Raw genomic sequence first — 20,516 nt, 5'->3', positions numbered from 1 at the left:
AGACTGTTAACCCGACAACACGCCCATAAGGAAGAATCCCCTCGGGATCAGTAGAAGCCACAGAAGAACTAAACAGACGGGATAAGGCATCAGGCTTGGTGTTCTTGCTACCCGGACGGTAAGAAATCACAAACTCGAAACGAGCGAAAAACAACGCCCAACGAGCTTGACGGGCATTAAGTCGTTTGGCAGAACGGATGTACTCAAGGTTCTTATGGTCTGTCCAAACGACAAAAGGAACGGTCGCCCCCTCCAACCACTGTCGCCATTCGCCTAGGGCTAAGCGGATGGCGAGCAGTTCACGGTTACCCACATCATAGTTGCGCTCAGATGGCGACAGGCGATGAGAAAAATAAGCGCAAGGATGAACCTTATCGTCAGACTGGAAGCGCTGGGATAGAATGGCTCCCACGCCTACCTCTGAAGCGTCAACCTCGACAATGAATTGTCTAGTGACGTCAGGAGTAACGAGGATAGGAGCGGACGTAAAACGTTCTTTTAGAAGATCAAAAGCTCCCTGGGCGGAACCGGACCACTTAAAACACGTCTTGACAGAAGTAAGAGCTGTGAGAGGGGCAGCAACTTGACCGAAATTACGAATGAAACGCCGATAGAAATTAGCGAAACCTAAAAAGCGCTGCAACTCGACACGTGACCTTGGAACGGGCCAATCACTGACAGCTTGGACCTTAGCGGAATCCATCTGAATGCCTTCAGCGGAAATAACGGAACCGAGAAAAGTAACGGAGGAGACATGAAAAGAGCACTTCTCAGCCTTTACGTAGAGACAATTCTCTAAAAGGCGCTGTAGAACACGTCGAACGTGCTGAACATGAATCTCGAGTGACGGAGAAAAAATCAGGATATCGTCAAGATAGACAAAAACAAAAATGTTCAGCATGTCTCTCAGAACATCATTAACTAATGCCTGAAAAACAGCTGGCGCATTGGCGAGACCGAACGGCAGAACCCGGTACTCAAAATGCCCTAACGGAGTATTAAACGCCGTTTTCCACTCGTCCCCCTCTCTGATGCGCACGAGATGGTAAGCGTTACGAAGGTCCAACTTAGTAAAGCACCTGGCTCCCTGCAGAATCTCGAAGGCTGATGACATAAGGGGAAGCGGATAACGATTCTTAACCGTTATGTCATTCAGCCCTCGATAATCCACGCAGGGGCGCAGAGTACCGTCCTTCTTCTTAACAAAAAGAACCCCGCCCCGGCCGGAGAGGAAGAAGGCACTATGGTACCGGCGTCAAGAGACACAGACAAATAATCCTCGAGAGCCTTACGTTCGGGAGCCGACAGAGAGTATAGTCTACCTCGAGGAGGAGTGGTCCCCGGAAGGAGATCAATACTACAATCATACGACCGGTGAGGAGGAAGGGAGTTGGCTCGGGACCGACTGAAGACCGTGCGCAGATCATGATATTCCTCCGGCACTCCTGTCAAATCGCCAGGTTCCTCCTGAGAAGTAGGGACAGAAGAAACGGGAGGGATGGCAGACATTAAACACTTCACATGACAAGAAACGTTCCAGGATAGGATAGAATTACTAGACCAATTAATAGAAGGATTATGACATACTAGCCAGGGATGACCCAAAACAACAGGTGTAAACGGTGAACGGAAAATCAAAAAAGAAATAGTCTCACTGTGGTTACCAGATACTGTGAGGGTTAAAGGTAGTGTCTCAAATCTGATACTGGGAAGATGACTACCATCTAAGGCGAACATGGGCGTAGGCTTATCTAACTCTCTGAAAGGAATGTCATGTTTCCGAACCCATGCTTCGTCCATGAAACAACCCTCAGCCCCAGAGTCTATCAAGGCACTACATGTAGCACCCGAACCGGTCCAGCGTAGGTGGACCGACAAAGTAGTACAGGACTTTGATGGAGAGACTTGAGTAGTTGCGCTCACCTGTAGCCCTCCGCTTACAGATGAGCTCTGGCTTTTACTGGACATGAATTAACAAAATGTCCAGCAACTCCACAATAGAGGCACAGGCGGTTGGTGATCCTCCGTTCCCTCTCCTTATTCGAGATGCGAATCCCTCCCAGCTGCATGGGCTCAGTCTCAAAGCCAGAGGGGGAGATGGTTGCGATGCGGAGCAGGGAAACACCGTTGATGCGAGCTCTCTTCCACGAGCCCGGTGACGAAGATCTACCCGTCGTTCTATGCGGATGGCGAGAGCAATCAAAGAGTCCACATCTGAAGGAACCTCCCGGGAGAGAATCTCATCCTTAACCACAGCGTGGAGTCCCTCCAGAAAACGAGCGAGCAGCGCCGGCTCGTTCCACTCACTAGAGGCAGCAAGAGTGCGAAACTCAATGGAATAATCCGTTATGGACCGTTCACCTTGGCATAAGGAAGCCAGGGCCCTAGAAGCCTCCCCACCAAAAACTGAACGGTCAAAAACCCGAATCATCTCCTCTTTAAAGTTCTGGAAATCGTTAGAGCAAACAGCCCTTGCCTCCCAGATAGCTGTGCCCCATTCTCGAGCCCGGCCAGTAAGGAGTGAAATGACGTAAGCAACCCGAGCTCTCTCTCTAGAGTATGTGTTGGGTTGGAGAGAGAACACAATCTCACACTGCGTGAGAAAGGAGCGGCACTCAGTGGGCTGCCCGGAGTAGCAAGGTGGGTTATTAACCCTAGGTTCTGGAGGCTCGGCAGGCCAGGAAGTAACAGGTGGCACGAGACGTAGACTCTGGAACTGTCCAGAGAGGTCGGAAACCTGAGCAGCCAGGTTTTCCACGGCCTGGCGAGCAGCAGACAATTCCTGCTCGTGTCTGCCGAGCATGGCTCCTTGGATCTCGACGGCAGTGTAACGAGCGTCTGAAGTCGCTGGGTCCATTCCTTGGTCGGTTCCTTCTGTCATGCAGGTGAAAGAGGACCCAAACGCGACTTAACAGAAACAGAGTTTATTAAAGTCCAAAACGGAATAACAGAAATCCTCTAGATTTGTAGAGGGGAAAACAACTGGAGAAGCGGCCACAGACTGCAGGTCGCTTCGGGTAGGCGCAGGCCGTAGTCGACTGAGACACCTGCTCACACGCAGCGTCTGATGAAGGCACAAAACACGACAGGACAGGGTGATACACAATCACGGCAAAAACACGACAGGACAGGGCGAAACGCAATCACAGCATGGTGAATACAATACAAGGAACCGACGGAACAGGAACGGATCACAAAGGAATAAATAGGGACTCTAATCAGGGGAAAGGATCGGGAACAGGTGTGGGAAGACAAAATGATGATTAGGGGAATAGGAACAGCTGGGAGCAGGAACGGAACGACAGAGAGAAGAGAGAGCGAGAGAGTGAGAGAGGGAGGGGGAGAGAGAGGGATAGAACCAAACAAGACCAGCAGAGGGAAACGAATAGCATGGGGAGCACAGGGACAAGACATGACAATAAATGACAAACATGACAACCTAACAATATGGAGCCCTTAGAGTTTATTATTAAACTAAAATGTCCATATGTGTTGAAACTCAATCCCTGCAATGATACAAAAAGAACCAAGTCAGTCAGCACTGTATTTAATTTCAGCAAAATGGTCATACACTACTTTTATTGCACAAAATGATACATGTGAACAGTAGAATATTTTTTTCTCACTATGGTAACACTTTAACTTTTCTGTACATCTTGTACCCTCGCTTTGATTAAGTACATTTTGGAATACTTTGGAAAATGTTCAACAATACACACATCTTTACTACTTTATATCATGTACACCATGGCACTATTTCCTCATTATAACACACTAGTATCAACCTAAACGGACATAGTTGTCACTCTTTATCAGTGAAGTATTTTTACAGACAGCATTACAACAACCATCACCATATCATCTACTCGGCCTCATCATACTCATTCTTTCCTCAGTTCACCTCATCCAGTTCCCCACTACATCCTAAACCAACAGAATTAACTACAAACATACTAGTACTACAACACATATTACTATACATGGGCCAGATGCATTTTCTGCTGGTGTATCCTGAGGTAGTTCGTCTGAGAACCTCTTTCCGCAGGGCGTACAGGCAATCAGCCTTTCTTCCATTTGGACCTTCAGCTGGTGCTGGTGGGAGTACCTCTTCTCACACTTGTGGCAGCAGTATGATATCTCACCTGTGTTACCCTCTGGTGCCTCTTCAGGTTGAACTAGTGGGAGAAACTGGTCCGGCACAGATGGCAGCCGAACGATTTCTCCCCCATGTGCATCCTCTGGTGGAGCTCCACCTGTTTGGGGAAACTGAAGACGTTCCCACCGAATGAACACGGGAAGAACTTCTCTTTTCCACCGGATCTACTGATAGTGTTACTACTACTGTCATTTGTCAATCGGCTGGTGTAGCCATTTAGTGTTGAGGCACTGGCATTGTCTGATGTCTGGTTTAACATTAGGGGAGTGTGAGGAGGACAAAGGCCAGGGAGTGTCTGTGTTGTTGCAGGGTCCATATTCCAGTTGATAGATCCTATAGAATGCAGGCTGAAGGCAGCACCTGTTAGGGGGTTAACCTGAGGCACCATCAGTCTCTCTGAATCACAACTATAGGAGCAGGACGGAGCATCGCTAGCCGAGTCTGTGTCTGTTCTCTCCCGCCGCATAAGGACACCTCCCTGTCCCTGCAGACCAAATCCACACCTTGCCCTGGTCTCATCCAGTCTGTTGTCATGGAGACTAAGTGTGGATGTTGTTTTGTGTTCCACTCTCTGTTTCTGGTTGTGGTTAACAGTGTCGTTCCCCAGCCCAGAGTTGATTTATTATGTTTCCCCTGGGCTCTTGGCTGCACCGGTCTGGGAATCCAAGATGGCCACACAGTCTCCTCTGTTAGCCTCCCACTGAAAACCTGCAGCAAGAGGTTACAAAATAGACTAAAAACATGTCATAGAACTCTACATATGGAGTTTTTTTCATACATTATAATGTGTGTTTTTGTATTTGAACATAAGTTGTATTGATTTCATTTTAAGAAGGAAGAAAACAAATAACTGCCAGGATTATTTTTATTTATTTTATTTAACCTTTATTTAACTAGGCAAGTCAGTTAAGAATAAATTCTTATTTACAATGACGGCTTCGGAACAGTGCCTTGTTCAGGGGCAGAACGGCAGATTTTTACCTTGTCAGCTCGGGGTTCGATCTAGCAACCTTTCGGTTACCGGCCCAATGCTCTAACAACTAGGCTATCTGCTGCCCACGTATCACTATTCCCACTGAAAACCTATTACTGTATGTAGGCTATATGTATTTCTCCTTACCTTGATCCCCCATCTTTAGTCCACTCAGCAGGTAAATGCTCTCTGGTTCATCTTCTATGGTCTCCTCTTTGACTATCAGCAGATCAGGCTTCCCATCCTCCATGTCTACTGACTGTAAGAGATACAGAGAGAGAGGATGTTGGATCAAGAAAACTGATATGACCACCCTGCTATGGAGTATCATCTGATTGGGCAATGAGGGATTTCTATGAGTACTATGCAAACATGTTAGTTTATTTGATACTATGCAAACGTATTAGTTGATTTGATTACTTGACACTCTTTAATGGTTTGATCATTCAAAAGGCATGGGCCCACACTTAAGACACAATTAAACAAGACCTCGGCCCTTCTCTACAAAGAGTCTCAGTAGGAGTGCTGATCTAGGATCTTTCCGTATAATCTTATTCATTATGATCTACAAGGAAACACTGATCCTATATCAGCAGTCCTACTGAGACTCTTTGTAGATGAGGGCTAAGAGGCTTTGTGGATACGGACCCTGACCAAATACCATTCAGACTGTAGTTCATAGTGTGCTCACCTCAGTAAACCCAATCTCACATTTTTGCATGTATGACAAAATTCCTCATTTTGTTTGTCTGTTTGAAGTACACCTTTCCATTTACGTGATCAAACTGATATCAGAGGAATTTGATGTTGATATCAGAGGAATTTGATGTTGATATAGCACCAGAGGATCTAGGACGATGCCAAAGGATCGGGCGTGAAACAGAAGAACGCTAAATATCCCTGAATGGTAATCTTCAAGCTGTGGAACTATCAGACCAAAGTCAACCTTCTGAAAGCACAGGGGGGAAAGGAGATCAAAATCCACAGCCAGTCCATTCGATTTGTCTAGGACCTGTCGGCTAGGCTGAGGAGAAAACACAATACATTCCGATGAGAATACATTCCGATAAGATAGTCACTGGAGGAAGAAGGAATCAAATCTCAACTCCGCTTCCCGGCAGTGCTGTGGGTATGGAAGGGAACGTAAAGGATGGAATTCACAAGCGCCAGTGAAGCCCTAATCAAGCTACAAGAAACCTTTCCAGTTGAAGAAGGAGAGCCCCCTGTTCTGAGAAGAGGACGAAGTAGGAAAAAATGATGAGCACACTAGGCTACATACCGTGATGCCTATGATCAGCTAAGTTAAGATAATATGGTAAATTGAGATAATATTCTTTCCCCCTCCCCCCAATGACATTTATAATCTACTTTCCCCAAGTAACTATTCTTCTCTAGGAAGTAACGATAGAAGTAGCCGATGCCAATTGTCTACATGGACACTGAAAATGCAATACAAAAGATAACTATAGCTATTTGGTCACACTTTTTTTAATGTGCATCTTATGATAGCTTCATAAAGCCTTCATATAGGCGTCATAACACTACATATTTGTGAAGCCTCTCATCTATAACCGTATATCATGCTCTATAAAGATTCATAATGTGGCATAACTGTTTGACATAGTTATACATCTTTCATAGAGCATGAAATACGGTTAAAGATGATTTGTGGCCCATTTATGCAGTGCTTATGAACCCTATCTCAATGCTTTATGAAGCCTTCAAATAAAGTTGAACCAACTGTTCTATGGATGTGTGTGTGTTTGGGCGTGAGTGTAGGTGTGTGTGGGTGTATGTGTGTGTGTCTGTTCATATGAATGGGAGTGTGAAGGAGGGTGAATTAATACGTGTGGGAGGGAGTGAATGGGTGTGTGGATGCATAGGGTATATGTGTATGTGAATAAAGGAGAATGGAAGAGTAAGTCAATGTATGTAAATGTATCTGAGAAGAAGGGAGGGTGGAAAAGACGGGAGACGGGAAGCTTGGCAAGGATTCGAGGGTGTGACAAGCTTGGCTTGGGTGGGAAAGGATGGGAGGGTGTGACAAGCTTGGCTTGGGTGGGAAAGGATGGGAGGGTGTGACAAGCTTGGCTTGGGTGGGGTAAAGGGGGGAGGGTGTGACGAGCTTGGCTTGGGGGGGTTAAGGGGGGAGGAAAACTGGGAGGGGGAGGTGGAGAGGGACAAACTTGGCTTGGAAAGAGGGAGGGAAGGATTTATCTATACGACAATGTAATTGTATTTATTTTTGTGACTTGCAAACCTTCTGTAAAATGAAAAAGAGTTAAAATTAGGAGGTCAAGTCATTATTGTTCCTTGTTTTCCATTATAGTTAAGTTCCACTGGTGGTAATTGGCGAGAGTGGAGGGATAGGGACGGGGGAGCTGGGAGGGCGTCAGACACTTCCCTGAAGGTCAGTGAGCTCCAAACAGATTGGGGACAATTTTTGTTGTTTTGGCAAAGGTACTCCAACACTTTGGATTTGAAATGATACAATGACTCTTTGTATTTATTATGGATCCCCATTAGTTCTTGCCAAGGCAGCAACTCATCTTCCTGGGGTTTATTATGGATCCCCATTAGTTCTTGCCAAGGCAGCAACTCATCTTCCTGGGGTTTATTATGGATCCCCATTAGTTCTTGCCAAGGCAGCAACTCATCTTCCTGGGGTTTATTATGGATCCCCATTAGTTCTTGCTAAGGCAGCAACTCATCTTCCTTGAGTCCAGCAACATTAAGGCAGCTATATACAATTGTAAATATTACATGACATTATATTTCATAACACTTTACCCAATACATTTAGTGTGTTCCCTCAGGCCACTACTCCACTATCACATATTCACAGTGCAACATCCATGTATGTGTGTCTGTGTCTCTTCATAGTCCCTGCTGTTCCATAAGGTGTATTTTTATCTGCTTTCTAAATCTGATTCTACTGCTTGCATGTAGCCATGGCTCTATGTAGTACTGTGCCTCCCATAGTCTGTTCTGGACCTGGGGACTGTGAAGAGACCTCTGGTAGCATGTCTTGTGGGTTATGTATGGGTGTCCGAGCTGTGTGCTAGTAGTTTAAACAGTCACCTTGGTGCATTCAGCATGTCAACACTTCTGTCAACACTTCAACACTGAAGTCAATCTCTCCTCCACTTTGAGCCTGTGATTTACATGCACATTATTAATTTCAGCTCTCTGTGTACATTTAAGGGCCAGCCGTGCTGCCCTGTTCTGAGCCAATTATGATTTCCCGAGGTCTCCCTTTGTGGCACCTGACCACACGACTGAGGTTAAAGTGAAGACTGTCAGATTTTATTTAAGGTTATCCATAGGGTGAACCCTTTAGAAATAAAAGCACCTTTTGTACATAGTCCCTTAATTTCAAGGGGCCAAAAGTATTGGGACAAGTTCACTTATATGTGTATTAAAGAATTCAAAAGTTTCGTTTTTGGTCCCATATTCCTAGAACGCAATGATTACATCAAGCTTGTGACTCTACAAACGTGTTGGATGCATTTGCTGTTTATTTTGGTTGTGTTTCAGATAATTTTGTGCCCAGTAGAAATTAATGGTAAAAAATGTATTGTGTCATTTGAGTCACTTTTATTGTAAATAAGAATATAATATGTTCTAAACACTTCAATATTCATGTGGATGCTACCATGCTTACGGATAATCCTGAATGAATCCTGAATAATGATGAGTGAGAAAGTTAGATGCACAAATATCATACCCCCCCCCCCAAAAAAAAATGCTCACCTCCCCTGTTATTGTAATGGTAAGAGGTTAGCATGTCTTGGGGGGTATGATATTTCTACATCTGTAACTTTCTTACTCATTATTCACAATTCATTCAGGACTAAGGGTGCGCTCTGGCTATCTACATCGATTTCGGGGCACTCTCCCCCTGAATGATGAATTTACAAAAGCTCAACACCCCTTTAATATTGCCGGTGACAGTAAACTTCAGCGAAAAGGCGGAATTCAATTGTTGCCAGCAGCACAGTTAGAGTTACCAATGCTCTGGATAACATGAAAACAGCCTAACTAGCTATACTAGGTTGAGTAAAATGGTCAGAGTGAGGTGTTCTCTTATTTTCGGGCTCTCGAGTGGCCCAGCGGTTTAAGGCACTGCATCTCAGTGCTAGAGGTGTCACTACAGACCCTGGTTTGATCCCGGGCTTTATTACAACCGGCCGTGATTGGGAGTCCCATAGGGCGGCACACAATTGGCCCAGTGTAGTCTGGGTTAGGGGAAGGTTTAACCGGTGTAGGCCGTCATTGTAAAATAAGAATTTGTTCTTAACCGATTTGCCTAGTTAAATGAAGATGAACTTGAGTGCTTGACTGCCGTTGTGAGGTCAGAACGCTTGTATCAATCCTACTCCTCCGCCAGAGCGTCCAGTATGCGCTCTGAACGCTCCGCGGACGAAACGTTCTTGAATTTACAAACGGACAATCCGACAACGCTCTGAATTTATGAACGCTCAGAGTGTACTCCAGATTGAGTTTACAAACACACCGTAAGAAAGTTAGAAGCACAAATAGCAGTGTGTTTGTGTGCGACGCCTAAGAGGTAGCGCATCATTTCAAGCTGTTGCCAACGTCCCTTTTCAACACACTAACACAATTACAGGTAAATCTACATTTAAAAGTGGGTGGGGCTCATTAGAGATTTGAAGCCTTGCCACAATCGGCGTCTGTTACGCAGACTAGGCAATTTACACAGAGAGCAATTTGACCAGTCAGTCAAATACACGTGATAGTTGCTTTTATGATCAGAACGTGCAGTTGGGACTGAGGTATGTTAAGGACACGTCCAACGATGTCGACGATTTTAATTGGCTGATGCAGAACTTGTTCCAGGATATAATCTGAAGAGACCAGCTACAATTTAGCGTTTTGTCACCTGCAAGTAAAGCAAACATTTTTATTGACTGATAGCATTTTGAGCAGCAGAAAAATTGGACAGTTAAATTGTTGCTTATGTTTCCCACTAAATTTGAGATCTATATTGTAGTTACAGAATGACTCGCTTTAAAACCCATCATGGGACATAAATATGATATGGGTAAAAATACATCTGCTATGGAAAGTCAGACAAACCCGACTAAACTATGTTGACGTGTACAGTAGGTATATTATGTAAGTGTATATTTGTTATAATATTGTGTGTATGCAGAATAGGGCGAGATCGGATGTTATGTACACTAAAGAGGGAGTCTTAGAATGACAAGTCTCATTTTGTGTTTATTGAACATAAAACACGTTTTAAATAAACCATATGAAAACCACACATACACATCTCAACTAACAATCTGCATAAAATTGATCAATTCCATTCATTTTCTCATGAAATGTGTCTAGGGAAAAAAATTAGGTAGTTCAATGCAAGTAATTAAATAGGCACACAGTACAAACACAATATGTATCAGACTTTGCAGGCTTATATCACACAATGTCTGGATGCAATATTCTACACAAGAACATTCAACACAGATATCGGTTCCTCTTGTTATTCCAAACGCATCTACGGATCTATTCTGCAGACAAATATGAAAATGAATCTTTGTCTTTAATGCAGGGTTTGATCTAAGCTGTTGAGTAGAATGGTTAATTTTTATGTTATAGAGTGGAATGGTTTTTTTGCTGGTGTATCCTGAGGTAGCTCCTCTCTGAAAATGTCTTCCCACAGTGCGTACAGGAGAACGGCCTCTCTCCCGTGTGGACCTTAAGGTGCATCTTCAGATGGTCCTGGCGGGAGAACCTCTTCTCACACTGGGTACAGCTGTAGGGTTTCTCACCTGTGTGGACCCTCTGGTGCCTCTTCAGGTCACGAGCCTGGGCGAAGCGCATGTGACACTGGGTACAGCTGAAGGGTTTCACCCCTGTGTGGACCCTCTGGTGGATCTCCACCTTCTGGGGGCAGCTGAATCCTTTGTTACAGAACATACAGAGGAACAGTTTCTCTTTACCATTGCCTGATGTTGCTCCCCCTCCCTGAACCTGGGCTCTAGCCCTGTCATTTGAGTTCAATACCTGACCGAAAATGGCATGGCTGTGTGAATCGGAAGGCTCCATCAACGTGGACACTGGGTCAGAATCCCTGAACTGTATAGGAGAGTGGGTCACAACGTTTGAATTTGTCTCCAAGCTTTCCCTGTAATCTAAGAAATCTCTGCTCTGTGAGTGTCTGTCTCCTAGATGACAATCTGCATTCAATGTGGGAGAAGCGTCACCCTCCACTTTCACAGTTACCTCATCTACGATTATAACCTCCCCTTTCTTATCTAGGCACCCTTCAGAGTATACACTACTACTGTACTGGTTCCAGTCCCCTCTAGACAAATCCGTCTGTGTCTCTAAATCCAAGGGCATGTTGCCAGGGTCCATCTCTGTAGCGTAAGAACAAGACGGATCATCACGACCAGTGTCTAACGTGTCACCATCACCATCTCCAAGGGAATGAACCCTTCTTTGGCTCTGGTGAAATACCATTAAGTACTCTGAACTGGGAGCAGGAGGACAGCCCAGTCTCTCTGGGTCTGATCGGTGGTCAGATCCTGTGTGTAAGAGCCTTCGTGTTAAAGTCTCCGTGTCAGTCTTTGACTTGAGGACGGCGTTCGGCGTTCCGCTGACCTCCGTGATGCTGCTTCGGGTCCTGGGCTGCACTGGGGAGGTGATGGGGTCCTCTGTGGCTACAGAGGGTGCTCCAGTCTGGATGTCTCTGCTGTGCTGTGGGTCTTCATCTCCTTCAGACCTCTCCATCTTGACCCCAGGACCTGCAGCTTCAGCTTCTGCAGACTGACACAAAAAGAGAGGAGGTTATTACCGGTACATGTGTAGAATTGGATAATAATGTCATAGGGAAGTCTCACAAGCTCCCTTATGGCAGATGTACATGTAAGCAAGTGAATAGCTGAGGCGAGCCTTTCTGAAATAAACGGGCCACATTTGATTTACAAAGTAACACATTTTTATGCAACACTATTACACTAACCTCTATCATGATAACGTGCTGGCTTGAGGTTCCACTCCCCTCATCAACAGTAATTGATTGGTCATCTCTCCAGGAATTGTTCTTCATTGGCTTCACAAAGCTCTTGTGGCCTTCAGTGAGATGTCCTTCACCTGAGAAAGTGATTGGGGGAAAAAGAGGTTGTTGGCTACTGTCTGCTCAATGGTATAGACCCTTTACGGTCTTTGCAAACACTGCCGCATGAGGGAGAAGAGTGCCGTTTGGTTGCAGAAGATGGGGGTGTTCTCATTTTAAGGCTTGTATGAAAGTCCTGCTCAACATAACATTGTAAGTGTATGACAAGCCACAAATACACTGCTCAAAAAAATAAAGGGAACTTTTAAACAACACAATGTAACTCCAAGTCAATCACACTTCTGTGAAATCAAACTGTCCACTTAGGAAGCAACAATGATTGACAATAAATGTCACATGCTGTTGTGCAAATGGAATAGACAACAGGTGGAAATTATAGGCATTTAGCAAGACACCCCCAATAAAGGAGTGGTTCTGCAGGTGGTGACCACAGACCACTTCTCAGTTCCTATGCTTCCTGGCTGATGTTTTGGTCACTTTTGAATGCTGGCGGTGCTTTCACTCTAGTGGTAGCATGAGACGGAGTCTACAACCCACACAAGTGGCTCAGGTAGTGCAGCTCATCCAGGAGGACACATCCAATGCGAGCTGTGGCAAGAAGGTTTGCTGTGTCTGTCTGCGTAGTGTCCAGAGCATGGAGGCGCTACCAGGAGACAGGCCAGTACATCAGGAGACGTGGAGGAGGCCGTAGGAGGGCAACAACCCAGCAGCATCACCGCTATCTCCGCCTTTATGCAAGGAGGAGCACTGCCAGAGCCCTGCAAAATGACCTCCAGCAAGCCACAAATGTGCATGTGTCTGCTCAAACGGTCAGAAACAGACTCCATGAGGGTGGTATGAGGGCCCGACGTCCACAGGTGGGGGTTGTGCTTACAGCCCAACACCGTGCAGGACGTTTGGCATTTGCCAGAGAACACCAAGATTGGCAAATTCGCCACTGGCGCCCTGTGCTCTTCACAGATGAAAGCAGGTTCAACACTGAGCACATGTGACAGACGTGACAGAGTCTGGAGACGCCGTGGAGAACATTCTGCTGCCTGCAACATCCTCCAGCATGACCGGTTTGCCGGTGGGTCAGTCATGGTGTAGGATGTCATTTCTTTGGGGGGCCGCACAGCCCTCCATGTGCTCACCAGAGGTAGTCTGACTGCCATTAGGTACCGAATTGAGATCCTCAGACCCCTTGTGAGACCATATGCTGGTGCGGTTGGCCCTGTGTTCCTCCTAATGCAAGACAATGCTAGACCTCATGTGGCTGGAGTGTGTCAGCAGTTCCTGCAAGAGGAAGGCATTGATGCTATGGACTGGCCCGCCCGTTCCCCAGACCTGAATCCAATTGAGCACATCTGGGACATCATGTCTCGCTCCATCCACCAACACTACGTTGCATCACAGACTGTCCAGGAGTTGGTGGATGCTTTAGTCCAGGTCTGGGAGGAGATCCCTCAGGAGACCATCCGCCACCTCATCAGGAGCATGCCCGGGCGTTGTAGGGAGGTCATACAGGCACGTGGAGGCCACACACACTACTGAACCTCATTTTGACTTGTTTTAAAGAAATTACATCAAAGTTGGATCAGCCTGTAGTGTGGTTTTCCACTTTGATTTTGAATGTGACTCCAAATCCAGATCTCCATGGGTTGATAAATTTGATTTCCATTGATAATTTGTGTGATTTTGTTGTCAGCACATTCAACTACGTAAAGAAAAAAGTATTTACTAAGAATATTTCATTCATTCAGATCTAGGATGTGTTATTTTAGTGTTCCCTTTATTTTTTTGAGCAGTGTATATGGCTCTGGTTACAATAGCCCCTTTTAGAATCTGAGAGTGAAATACTTACACACTCGTCTATATCATGTAGGCTCAGCATTCCTGAACAGTCCCATTTACAAGTCAGAATGTTGAACAAACATTTCAACTTACTTTACTTGTTGTCCACCGATTTTGTTCCTATGTCGGAGGTAATCTGATACAAAATATCCACATGAAAGAAATGCAATTCGCATTTGACAAACACTTGCACAATATGGCCGAGGATAACCGAACGGCAAATGCTTCTAGCTGACTGCAAGGAAACGTGCTTCGGTCAACGTACATGTCAAGAGATCTCCACCTACAAAAGGACCAACAGCATGACCAACCGGTAAAAGTGTAAATATAATGTAATTCAACATTCTGGCTTGTAGAGACTACTGCATCTTTTCATGGTTACATTAAGACACCATGGAACCAGCACAAGATATGGGTCTGTACAACGCCACTGTACTCCAGATTTGACCTTTATCCACTGTCATGATGTTGGCCTCTTTGGGTATAGCAAGCACATCCCCCTCTCCCTGCCTCTCCCTTTCCTCCTTCAACTAGGTTGCTGTGGTCAGAGAGACGTCGTAAATTCCTGAGAATCTCCTCATGGACACACAGTACAGAGAGAGTAGATTTTCATGGAGAACAAAGGAAATCCTTCCACCTCACAGAACTTGAGGTACGAACAAATTTCATGTTCCGGAGAAAGTATAAAAGATGGGTGAAGAATCCAGCTACGAACTGGTCCGTTTGTCACAACTTGGGGAAGCTCATGGGAGACGGTGTGGCCACATTACCATAACGCTGTTTATATAATAGCCTCAGATATGAGGTTTACATCTAATTGTTGTATAAGATGAATAAGTGAGTATGATACTGTTTGTATAATATGATTTTGGACTGTTTAATGAAGAAAAATACAAATCCCTTTTGATTTGAACTAAATCAGAGGACCGCCTTTGAGCCCAGTTAAGGTCAGGCCTCCTGGGACAGCCCCTTTTCTGCCATTCCGAATAAAACCCAACTTTGAGAAATTATCAGGAGACCGAGCTTATCACAATTACGAGATTGTTAAAGGTTGCAGACCATGTTTTTCTCCATTAGGGGGACATAGGTTGTAGACCATTGCTGAATCGTTTAACCATACCACGTGGTTAAACTCTTAGACTATCGATACCGATATAATATGAACAAGTCTTTGATGTTAATTACTGGTCTGCAGCTAGGAATTCGGAATCATTGAACGTAAAAAACGACAACCGCCGAAACATCCATTCTATAACGATGTCACTCTGAACAATCCCCAGAGAGAGAGAGAGAGAGAGAGAGAGAGAGAGAGAGAGAGAGAGAGAGAGAGAGAGAGAGAGAGAGAGAGAGAGAGAGAGAGAGAGAGAGAGAGAGAGAGAGAGAGAGAGAGAGAGAGAGAGAGAGAGAGAGAGAGAGAGAGAGAGAGAGAGAGAGAGAGAGAGAGAGAGAGAGAGAGAGAGAGAGAGAGAGAGAGAGAGAGAGAGAGAGAGAGAGAGAGAGAGAGAGAGAGAGAGAGAGAGAGAGAGAGAGAGAGAGAGAGAGAGATTCTGTCAGACCTGGGCCCTGACAGTAAATCTCAGTAAGACCAAAATAATGGTGTTCCAAAAAAGGTGTTGCCCTAGAGCACACAAAAAACTATACATACCTTGGCCTAAACATCAGCGCCACAGGTAACTTCCACAAAGCTGTGAACGATCTGAGAGACAAGGCAAGAAGGGCATTCTATGCCATCAAAAGAAACTAATTTCAACATACCAATTAGGATTTGGCTAAAAATACTTGATTCAGTCATAGAGCCCATTGCCCTTTATGGTTGTGAGGTCTGGGGTCCACTCACCAACCAAGACTTCACAAAATGGGACAAATACCAAATTGAGACTCTGCACTCAGAATTCTGCAAAAATATCCTCTGTGTACAACGTAAAACAACAAATAATGCATGCAGAGCAGAATTAGGCCGATACGCACTAATTATCAAAATCCAGAAAAGAGCCGGTAAATTCTACAACCACCTAAAAGGAAGCGATTCACAAACCTTCCATAACAAAGCCATCACCTACAGAGAGATGAACCTGGAGAAGAGTCCCCTAAGCAAGCTGTTCCTGGGGCTCTGTTCACAAACATAAACACACCCTACAGAGCCCCAGGACAACAGCACAATTAGACCCAACCAAATCATGAGAAAACAAAAAGATAATTACTTAACACATTGGAAAGAATTAACAAAAAAACAGAGCAAACTAGAATGCTATTTGGCCCTACACAGAGAGTACACAGCGGCAGAATACCTGACCACTGTGACTGACCCAAAATCAAGGAAAGCTTTGACTATGTACAGACTCAGTGAGCATAGCCTTGCTATTGAGAAAGGCCGCCGTAGGCAGACATGGCTCTCAAGAGAAGACAGGCTATGTGCTCACTGCCCAAAAAATGAGGTGGAAACTGAGCTGCACTTCCTAACCTCCTGCCCAATGTATGACCATATTAGAGAGACATATTTCCCTCAGATTACACAGATCCACAAAGAATTTGAAAACAAATCCAATTTTGAAAAACTCCCATATCTACTGGGTGAAATTCCACAGTGTGCCATCACAGCAGCAAGATTTGTGACCTGTTGCCACGAGAAAAGTGCAACCAGTGAAGAACAAACACCATTGTAAATACAACCCATATTTATTTTATCTTGTGTCCTTTAACCATTTGTACATTGTTAAAACACTGTATGTCTTTACTGTTTTGGAACTTCTGTATGTGTAATGTTTAGTTAATTTGTGTTGTTTTTCACTTTGTATGTTGTCTACCTCACTTGCTTTGGCAATGTTAACACATGTTTACCATGCCAATAAAGCCCAAGAGAGAGAGAGAGATAATTCTACAAAAGAAACACACTTTTCACCAGCGATCAAGACGACACACTGAGCGTAAATATATATATTGATTGCAATTGTTCCCGAATGAGTGAGCGTTCATGTAAATGTAAATGTAATGTAAATGATTAGCATTTCAATTGTTATAATGCCCACTAGGGCACATTCTCCTATCATTTCATGTAACCACATTTACCTTGTTTGTTTGTTTATGCATTTCTTTTCTGTGAATTACTTAGTTAGTAATAAATACATGATTTAAGACAATTGATGTATGGATGACTCAGTGAAGACTGGGTTCGTGCAGATAACCAACCATTTACGATGTTTGGAATGAGACTACGGGTGAGGTAAAGTAAATAATTCATTAATTAAAATACTAATTGATCAGATAAAATATCTGAAAAGTTATTTTAGGAAATTCTAACTTTAATCAGAATATTTTTCCTTGGTGCCCCGACTTCCTAGTTAATTAGTTACGTGATTAATAAGTTGATCGCGAAATAACTAATTACAGAGAATCTTTGCTAAAAACTATCAGTTTAAAAAAAAAAAAAATTTATTTTTATTTTTTATATGCCATTTAGCAGACGCTTTTATCCAAAGCGACTTACAGTCATGTGTGCATACATTCTACGTATGGGTGGTCCCGGGGATCGAACCCACTACCCTGGCGTTACAAGCACCATGCTCTACCAACTGAGCTCAGTTAATGATAGTAAAGACACAAAACCACACTGCTCCATCGAGAAGATTTAAATACTGCTAGTTTTCCTGGAAAACTGCCATTTTCATCCTCATGCTAGTTAGCAGTAGCCACAGCAGCCATTATGGGGTTGCATGTCACGTTGGCTGACCCTGCAATTCCAAAATGGCTGTGATACACTACATGGCTCGTCGAACATCCAATTCCCAAAGCATTGCCATTTATATGGAGTTGGTCCCCCTTTGCTGCTATAACAGTCTCCACTTGTCTGGGAAGGCTTTCCATGAGATGTTGGAACATTGCTGCGGAGACTTGCTTCCATTCAGCCACAAGAGCATTAGTGAAGTTGAGCACTAAAGTTGGGCGAGTAGGCCTGGCTCGTAGTTATCTTTCCAATTCATCCCAAAGGTGTTTGATGGGGTTGAGGTCAGGGCTTTGTGCAAGCCAGTCAAGTTCTTCCATACTGATTTCGACAAACCATTTCTGTGTCGACCTTGAGTTGTGCACGGGGGCATTGTCATGCTGAAACAGTTAAAGGCTTTCCCCAAACTGTTGCCACAAAGTCAGAAGAACAGAATCATCTAGAATGTCATTGTATGCTGTAGCATTAAGATTTTCCTACACTGGAACTAAGGGGTCTAGCCCGAACCATGAAAAACAGCCCCAGACCATTATTCCTCCTCCACCAAACTTTACAGTTAGCACTCTGCATTTGGCAGGTAGCATTCCGCTGGCACCCGCCAAACCCAGATTTGTCTGTTGGACTGCCAGATTGTGAAGTGTGATTCATCACTCCAGAGAATGGTGTCCACTGCTCCAGACTCCAATCGGCAAGCTTTACACCACTCCAGCCGATGCTTGGCATTGCGCATGGTGATCTTAGGCTTGTGTGTGGCTGCTCGGCCATGGAAACCCATTTCATGAAGCTCCCGACAAACAGTTATTGTGCTGACAATGCTTCCAGAGGCAGTTTGGAACTGGGAAGTGGGTGTTGCTACCAAGGACAGATTTTTTTTTAACGTGTTTCAGCACTCGCTGGTCCCATTCTGTGAACTTGTGTGGCTGAAATAGCCAAATCTACTCATTTGAAGGGGTGTCCACATACTTTTTTGCTGTGGCTAATGATTGGAGCCGCCCCCCAAAAATAAACAATAGTCTCTACAGGCCAGCGTGTTAAATAAAATGTTATTTACACTTACTAACCATGATTGGAGCCCCAGTGCTGCTCATTGTAAACAATGGTAACGGTAGGGTCGGTATCTTCTGGCAAGGTAACCTGCTTTTATTCAGCATCCAAAAGTCGTGCGCATTTGTTTATTATATGATATTGAATATTTGCGCTAGATATCGTAATCAGGGTATTTGAATTATTGCATATCACCCAGAAAGTGACCAAGACCCAGTTCTGTGTAACATCTGAAAACACGTTCAGGGGGAACGGGGCTATAAGGAATTAACTTTATGAACGGCGACAGCCTTCTGAAAAATATACCTGTCATTCCTCTGTACCGGTCGAGGATCTTGACACTACTGGGACGACTGGTGAGGACGCGCTCTCGCATTGTCCTCTCTGCGCGCTCCCGTGACACCTTCAGTTCCAGTTGCTGTAGTTTTCTCCGCAATGTCCTGTTTTCTTTCTGGCTTTGAGTTATTTCCAAACGAAACACTGCATAGTCGTCGTCTACTATTTTACAGATCTCTCCCACTGCTGCATTCGCTAGCACCTCCATAATGGAGGCAATTTGAGTGTGAAAAACCATACAGTTAGCCATTGTTAGCTAACGTGATCAGCTACCTAGTTAGCGTTACCTATATAATATATATTAACGAAGTCCTAGCACCAATGCGAATTTAAAACTACATTGGGTAAGTATGGGACGCTATGCAGTTAATGGACTGATACTTTCATGTTAATACACGTCTAAATAAATGCTAACGTGGAAATACTTTTTGGTCACTTCCGTTTACACTAAAGAGTAAGGATCTTATTGGTCGGCGTTATAGCTCAATGGTGTGGTTAAATTTAAAATGTATGTGCGCTGTTCTTTGAAATACGGTACTGCTTATAGAGTATCATTGCGATTTGGAGAGTTGCTACTTTCTCGTGTCATTCCTGGACTACTCATTATATGAATAAAGTCCAATTAAATCAACAAATACGAGAGTCAGTTGAACAAACGTTAAGGTTACAAGTAGTGGTGTTGTGCAATTTTTTTTTTTTTAGGTGGGGGAGCAGTTATTTTCTTCAACGTTTGTACCGACAAAATGTAGCCAATTTAATAGCGTGAAATTCTTCCTTCAATTGCAACGTCTGCCTATGGCCACACTATGGATGCGTTCGTAAATTCACTCTGGCTATCGACTTCTGAGCACTCTCGTATGAGTGTGCCAGAGCGCAGAATAACTGATGCATTTACGAACGCACAACACCTGTTGAATATGCCTGGTGTCAGTCAACGTCGGCAAAAACGCGTAATTAAATTGTTGCCAGCAGCAGAGTTACAGTCACCAACGCTCAGAATAAAATAACACAGCATAACCAGCTCTGCTAGGGCGTGTAAAATGGTCAGAGTGACGTCTTCTCTCATTTGTGTCGGGAAGTAGTTAGCAAGCTAGACAATTTCAGCCAGTTAGCTTGGGTGCATGACTGCGGTGGAAGTCAGAACGCTCGGATCAACCCTTCTCCTCGGCCAGGGCGTCGAGTGTAAACTCAGAGCGAAACCCTTTGAATTTGGCATTCCAGATTGAATTTACGATCACAATCTATTGTTTACAGTTTTAAATCCCCTTGAACACTAAGTTAGGAATAGGCTACCTCATTTCAAAATAGGCCATCACTGTCAATCATGTATGATAATTTGTCGCGTTAT

At 44.4% G+C, this 20,516-nt stretch overlaps 4 protein-coding genes across 4 annotated transcripts in view; 2 read left to right on the top strand and 2 right to left on the bottom strand.

The window, feature by feature from the left end:
- The window catches only part of LOC124012438 (zinc finger protein 606-like), a 1,040,669-nt gene that overhangs the window by 866,333 nt on the left and 153,820 nt on the right, over positions 1-20,516 (top strand). The window lies entirely within an intron of this gene.
- Positions 1-20,516, top strand: part of LOC124012437 — a 971,157-nt gene that overhangs the window by 832,997 nt on the left and 117,644 nt on the right. The gene's annotated exons all lie outside the window — the stretch shown is intronic.
- The window catches only part of LOC124012425 (zinc finger protein 449-like), a 70,242-nt gene that overhangs the window by 14,928 nt on the left and 34,798 nt on the right, over positions 1-20,516 (bottom strand). The window lies entirely within an intron of this gene.
- LOC124012473 (gastrula zinc finger protein 5-1-like) lies at positions 10,360-19,593 on the bottom strand. Its single transcript, XM_046326119.1, has 3 exons — positions 19,139-19,593; positions 12,124-12,254; positions 10,360-11,927 (listed from the first exon to the last, which is right to left on the bottom strand). The coding sequence occupies exons 1-3, from the start codon at positions 19,416-19,418 to the stop codon at positions 10,749-10,751; spliced, it is 1,590 nt and encodes a 529-aa protein (XP_046182075.1). The 5' UTR covers positions 19,419-19,593; the 3' UTR covers positions 10,360-10,748.

This window comes from Oncorhynchus gorbuscha, linkage group LG24 (assembly GCF_021184085.1).
Source record: "Oncorhynchus gorbuscha isolate QuinsamMale2020 ecotype Even-year linkage group LG24, OgorEven_v1.0, whole genome shotgun sequence".
Lineage (NCBI taxonomy): Eukaryota > Metazoa > Chordata > Actinopteri > Salmoniformes > Salmonidae > Oncorhynchus > Oncorhynchus gorbuscha.
This window is presented reverse-complemented; position numbering and strand designations above follow the sequence as displayed.

Coding starts and splice junctions, on each gene's coding strand:
- LOC124012473 (XM_046326119.1), bottom strand. CDS start 19,418: ATGGCTAACTGTATGGTTTTTCACACTCAAATTGCCTCCATTATGGAG. Junction 12,255..19,138: donor CCGGTACAGAGGAATGACAG/GTATATTTTTCA, acceptor TCACTTTCTCAG/GTGAAGGACATCTCACTGAA. Junction 11,928..12,123: donor AGCACGTTATCATGATAGAG/GTTAGTGTAATA, acceptor TTTTTGTGTCAG/TCTGCAGAAGCTGAAGCTGC.